Raw genomic sequence first — 6,586 nt, 5'->3', positions numbered from 1 at the left:
TAGCTCAAACTCAGCAGTTTTAAGCAATAAGCCTGGTTTTGGTCTTCTGAAGGGCATCCAGCAGAGTGTCTTGAGAATCAGGACTGGGCTACGAGGTGGAGGGATCTAAATTCAAGTTCCAAATCTGCTAATTAATATTTGTGTCACCTTGGACCAGATACTTGTTCTAAGTCTATGTTGGGTTATTTTAATAAATGATCACAAGCAGAGTGGCCTGAAACAGGAGAATATATTCTTTTAATTCTGGAGGCCAGAAGACTGAAACACAAGGTGTTGGTATGGTTGTGTGTCCCCCCTGAGCTTCCAGGAGAGGAGTCTTCTTGTAGCATCTGGTAACCCAAGTGTTCCTTGACTTTGGGCAGCACATCTCCAGTCTGCGCCTCTGTTTTCGCTTGGCTTCTTCCCATGTGTCCGTGTCTTTACGTGTGTGTGTGTGTGTGTGTGTGAGTTTTCTCATGAGGATAAGAAAGGTGAGCTCTAATCCAGTATGAACTTGTCTTAGCCTGATTCCTTCTTCAAAGGCCTTCTTCCTAGACAAGGTCATATGCACAGGTACTGCAGGTTACAACTTCAACAGGTCTCTTAGGGGAGACACAATTCAACTCATAAGCCTTAAATCAGCTCCCTGACTTGTAAAATGGAGATTATTATCTCTGCTAGCTATGGCTTTTGTGAGGACTAGATGATAAGCACGGGCAGGATCTCACGTGGTGCCTGCAATATAGCACAAACTCAGCAAAAGCATTCTCCACCCTTTACCACCTTCTTCATACCTCCTCTTTTTCTCCCATGCAAGTACCTTGGTCTCTGTCTTGGTCATTTCTATTTGCTCATGGTAGAAGCATCAAACAAACAAACCAACAAAAATCCACATGGACCGCATTTCATCCTTTCTGAAAGTGATAATGAAGTGCATTCTTTCAAACTAATGTATTTACCTTTTGCAATATTTTCAGAAAGAACTCAGAGTCCAGTGACAGGTGAACGACTGCTTCATAATCGCCAGTCCATCATCCCCAGGTCTTCTGTGAGCACAGATTCTTTTGAAGAAGAAAACCGCCAAGAAGCCTGTTCTTCTTCTGCATCATCTGGTGAAAGGGATGAGGATTCACTGAGTTTGACGCTCCGAGGAGAGAACGCTCAAAAGATAGTCAGCAAAACCTCCAAGCAGGCCTGGAGCATCCCATTTTTCGCACCAAAAATGGCAAATAAACCCAGTCTACCACACTCAGAACATCCTGTGTACTTGGAGGCTACAAGTAGACACACGAGACTTCAAAACCAGTTTTTGAGCGATTCCAAGGGAAATTCTCGTATCACCTGGTTCCTAGCTTTTCTTTTCTTATTGCAACCTATCACGTTTTGATTTCAATATAAACAAAAAAATGTATTGAACCACTGGCAGGTCAAATCTTAGAAGGTACAATAAGAACTGTACGAGAAAGTCCTTAGAGTCTACTTTTCGGGGAGGGTACCAGGGATTGAACTCAGAGGCACTTAACCACTGAGCCACATCCTCAGCCCTATTTATATTTTATTTAGAGACAGGGTCTCACTGAGTTGCTTAACATCTCACTTTTGCTGAGACTAGCTTTGAACTTGCGATCCTCCTGCCTCAGCCTCCTGAGCCACTGGCATTACAGGTGTGTGCCACCGCACCCGGCATCGAGAGTCTACTTTTTGTCAATTATTGAATTGGAGGAGAGTACATGATGGAACTGATGACAGGTAATTTGATGGTTCAGGTGTTGTACCAGATAATAATGACAGTTATTATCATCATCCCAGCCCAATTTATTTAGTTCTAATCATAGATTAGGCTCTCTGCTGAACATTTTACATTATTTTTTGAAATCCTCATATAACACTTAGGTGGATAATAATGTTATTATTCCTGTTTTACAGTTAAGGAAGCCATGAATTCATAGTGTAAGGTAATGGGTATGATAATAAAGTGCCTGGAAATAATATGACATAGTAGGAGAAATCATTAAAAGTAAGGAAATGGACGAGAAGGAAAGGGGTTTGAAACAGGAAGATCTTGGGCCCAGTCTCAGATGTCTCCCATTTCAGTTCTGTAGCCATAACAAAGTCCCACCTGTGTTCTTTAGATGCTTTTTTTTTCTTTCTTTTTTTCATCTGTAAACTAGTGACAATTACTACTTTGAAAAGCTATTGTAATTAGAGGATTGATATAGATGAAGTTCCCTGAACATAGTAGGGATTGAATGGTGGTGGTGATGATGGTAGCGTTTCTGATACCTGAGGAGAAACAAAAAGAAAGTAAACTATGCCTCTCTCCAAATATCTAGGAACTTTCAAGTAGAAGGATTAGGCTGATATTGTGTAGTCTATTTTGTTTTAAAGGAAAATTTGAGGTAGATTTCACTTCAAATATTTGCACAGTTTGTTGTATTTGACTCAAAGAAGAGAGGGACAAATTTTGACTTAATTTCAAGGGAGAAAGATGCTCGTTGATGAACATTTTTTTTGAGTCTTACTATGTACAAGGCAAAGTACTAAAATATGACTGTACATTTTCATTTTTGGTCTATATGATCCTCCTCTTAGATAAGAACTGTTATTTTCTCTTGTTATGATACAGAATCTGAGACCTATACAGGTTCTGTAATTTCAGGGGTAAAGTAGAATTTAAGCCTTTCACTCCAACTGTGGGTCCGAGTATCCCTATATTAAGGTTCTAAATAGAACAGCAATGTTTTTTTTGGTATGGAGTTCTTATCATGTACTTAATGCTTAACATTTTATCATGTTCTTTTCTCAGTTACCTAAGTAGTCTTGTTTTTCATTTTTTAAAAAAATCTTTAATGAGATATTAGCTACTTAGGTATTTTCTTATCTTGTCTTGCTTTGCTTTTCTTCACAGTTTTATTACCAGTGAACACTTACAAATTTGTTTATTTACTTATTTATGAGTCCTTTTCCCTCTTCAGGGATCTTGTCTGCCTTATTTCCTTCTGAATCACTAATGTGACTATATTACTGCCAGGCACATATCAAGCATTCAAATATTAATAAATTAATAAGTGAATGGACAAATATAGGAGGATCATATAGACCAAAAGTGAATTAGGTAACGTGATCTCTATGTTTTGTGTAAGGACAGAGGTGCTTAAGCCAGGTGATATGCCAGGATTGACTCTGATCGCAGATCCTTGTTTATTCATTAAACCACACTCTCCTTCTAAGACAGTTTATTGCAAAATGCATCTTTCCCGAAGTGCTTTGAAGGAAGGAAGTTCTATCCTTGACTTAAGACAGAAGACAGCATATTCAGTCATGTTCTCTTGCTCCAAATTCCAGAGCCTATCCGTATTCTCTTGTGGATTCTTCTTGCCCTGAATATTGATACAGTGAAAGGACCATCTACGAAGACTGGATATTCAAATAAATAGTTAATAACTTTTTACAATGAGTTTGAAAGTGTTTGTCCCTCTGGAGATGTTGGAATGCTATTTCATTGTATTTTTAGGAAATATTTCTCACTTTAGACAAATCAGATTCACTAATTTCCACCCCCACCACCACCACCACATTTGACTGGGTATGTTGAGTGTACTCAATGCATATCAGGTATAGAACAATGTATAATAAACTACATTGAATTACTTAGGAATATGCTGGCTGTTTGACATCCATGGTTAGGAAGATATTGTGCATTTCAAATTTTTAACATGTTTCTTGAATTTGCAAATAATCTTGTGGGTTGTTCAAATATTCTAGACATCTACATAGCATTCAAAGTCCTTTAAAAACTAATAAGCGATTTAAGGCATGTGAATTATTAAAACATAACTGAAAAATCAGGCTTTAATTTTTTTGTGGAAGTCAAAGGCAGAATTTCTCAAAAACTTCAAAATTATATTCACACATACATAAAAATGCAGGTGGAATTATATACATATGTATGTATATGTGTCTATGTATATATATTCCTTTGCTTGGAACAAAATCAAAGTTGCAATTATTACTGTTAGTATGTACATGTGTGTTGTGTAATAGCTTCAGGTTAATCCACTGTTTAATTTTCAGCTGTTTATAATTTCTAATAAAATCCACGAAGTAACTTCCTTTTGGATCTTTAAAAATCATCAGTCGTCAGCCTACATGGGCCACACACCCTTTTATGTTTTGCACGATATCTGACTACAACATAATCCTTTCCCATTCTTCAACTTTTCCCAAATTTAGAAGTGGATGCTCTATTTTAGTCACCAATCCCCCCCACACACACATACATCTTAGAAATTTTCAAAATTTTACCTTGAAATGAAAGATTTTCTGATAAATGTGTAAAAATTATTTTGGAGCGGGGGAGGCGCTTTCAAGCAACAGGAAAGAATAGACAATATTTTTGATTTTTGCCTTTTTTTTTTTTTGCTTTTGCTTTTCGTTTTTTCTTAAAGAAACGTGTGTGTGTTGAGGGGGGCGGGATAGGCACTTGAAGGTAACCTTAGGGGATTTTCCTTTCTCTCTGCATCACAAACGTCCATTCCTAAATGTCCTCTTAGCAGGAGTTTCTGCTGGACCTGGGGGCTGGCGCGCTGCGGTCCCTCCACTCCTGCCCTCCTTTGCCTTCCAGGTCCCCCGGGGAGGCCTTCTACCGCCATCGGCCGTGCAGGACCAGGAGCCGCTCCGCCCCTCCGAGCGCCGGGTGGAGTCCCTGGGAACCCAGGCTGGAGGAGAGGGCGGCGGTGACACTAGACTTCACGGCACACCCAGATTCCCCCAAAGGGCTCCCAGGGGCTCCCGGAAATGCAGTCTGCAGAGGCGCGGTTGCCATGGTAGCGGAGATGCTCCCCAAGCATCCTCGTGTCCCGGAGGAGAGGAGGCTGCGGGCGGAGGCCTCCCTCTCCTCCCTCTCGGGCAATCTGGCAGAGGAGCCCCTTCCTGGGCCCGCGGGCGCTTCCACCCATTTCCACTCCAAGAGGTTAATAAAGGTCTGCACCGCGGCACCCCCCCGCCCGCCCCAGCCTTTCCATACGGCTTGTTCACAGGCTTTCCCGAGGCCGGTGGTGAATGCTCACTTACGCTGACCGCTGCGAGGGAATTGTTCCGCGACCGCTGCCCATCTTCAAGTCAATGCCTGCCAGGAACAACAGAAAGGGCCTCAGATGCACTGGTTTCCACAGAACCATTGTTAGGCTTTTGTGAAGCATTTTTGAACCTAATAAATAATGTCAAAAGTCTCTATCGCCGCCAAAAATGTTCCTTTTGAAGCATTTCTAATAGTATTTTTGTTCTGCAGTGTCTCCCAGTGTTACAAAGAATTTGTGCCGCACAATAGGGATGGGGTACACCGCGTGCCACTTTGCAACGTGCCTACCGGGACTGCAAGGGTCCACCTCTCTGTCTGTCTTTTGCAGGTAACCGGTCTCACTTGCCAACTTCGGCTCTGGTGGAAGGATGCTTTCCAAGGGCCTTTAGCATCTCTAAACAGAGGGTTGAAAAACATAATTGAATGTCTGTAATGTAATAGCTCACATGAAATTTGATTATTCCTGATGAGCCTAAGGGAGATTCTTCAGGCGATATTCAGGTTTTTATGGTAGAAACCTGATGCTGATTTGGGGCCTGGGAAGTAAGTTGATGTGTGTGTGTGTGTGTGTGTGTGTGTTTGTACACATCTTTGTATTTTTAAAAAGTAACACAATGGGGCTGGGATTGTGGCTCAGTGGTAGAGCGCTCGCCTAGCACATTCGAGGCCTGGGTTCAAACCTCAACACCACATAAAAGTAAACAAATAAAATAAAGATATTGTGTCCAACTACAACTAAAAAATAAATAAAAAATAAAAAGTAACACATATCAGTATCTAGCAGCCCAACTGTCCTGTAGAACACACCTGAGAAAATGGCTGAGAGAACATTGTTCAAAAGTCTATTCTGAACATACCAAGTCTGCGAACACCTGTGGGTTTAACTTAAGAATTTGTTATAAAATAAGTAAGGAAAGAATCAGAACTCAGAAAGAAGCCCTTCAAGATCCCATTCTTCCTAGAAGTGAAATGAGCTGCCCCAGGTGGTTGTTCTTATTCTGGGGGCTTGTGGCTGAGAGGAGGTCAGCTGGTCCTGCCCTGCCCATCAGTCCTGTCCATGCTGAGACAGTGATGCCCTGAAGGGCCAAGAATTACTTTAGAATTGTGGGCTGAGGGCATGCTAGTCCTTCTGAAGGATTGTGCTAGAGCTCAGAACAAAGGTAAACACAGTTAAATCTTTCCCAAGGCCATTATTTCTGGAAAAATCATTGAATTAAATAGTCATAATTGAGAATGAATCAATTTCAGTAAATAAACAATAAGTACTTATTTATAGCCCAGGCAGTGAGGACAGAAATGAGGTCTTATGCTATGAAATACTTGTTGAGTAGGTTCTGAATTTCAGGTTGCTTTTACTTCTTCAGGGGTCTGTGATTTCTGTGTATTATAATATACACTTATTACCTCACATCATGAGTGTCTCCTAAGGAACATGATATGCCACTTTATGGAAAAAATATTTTTTTTCTCAAAGCTACATTGAAAAATGGACATTGATAATTTTAAAATATTGGTTCATTGAAGAAA

The 6,586-nt window shown here is 40.6% G+C and overlaps 1 protein-coding gene across 1 annotated transcript; it reads left to right on the top strand.

Moving 5' to 3' along the window:
- The first annotated feature begins 928 nt into the window (after positions 1 to 928).
- On the top strand, positions 929 to 5,057 carry CUNH12orf42 (chromosome unknown C12orf42 homolog). The gene is made up of 2 exons (XM_046429566.1): positions 929 to 1,359; positions 4,604 to 5,057. Exons 1-2 carry the CDS (start codon positions 929 to 931, stop codon positions 5,055 to 5,057), a joined length of 885 nt encoding a protein of 294 aa, XP_046285522.1.
- The last annotated feature ends 1,529 nt before the right edge of the window (positions 5,058 to 6,586 follow it).

The sequence above is a fragment of the Marmota monax genome, unplaced genomic scaffold (assembly GCF_021218885.2).
Source record: "Marmota monax isolate L192 unplaced genomic scaffold, Marmota_monax_Labrador192_F-V1.1 WCK01_AAM20220418_F8-fsc00051, whole genome shotgun sequence".
Lineage (NCBI taxonomy): Eukaryota > Metazoa > Chordata > Mammalia > Rodentia > Sciuridae > Marmota > Marmota monax.
Note: the sequence above shows the minus strand (reverse complement) of the source record. Positions and strands in the feature narration are given on the sequence as shown.

What these genes read in the sequence shown, in the direction of transcription:
- CUNH12orf42 (XM_046429566.1), top strand. Translation starts at nt 929, where the DNA reads ATGTATTTACCTTTTGCAATATTTTCAGAAAGAACTCAGAGTCCAGTG. An exon ending in TTCTTATTGCAACCTATCAC is followed by an intron (nt 1,360 to 4,603) that starts GTTTTGATTTCA and finishes TTTGCCTTCCAG; the next exon opens with GTCCCCCGGGGAGGCCTTCT.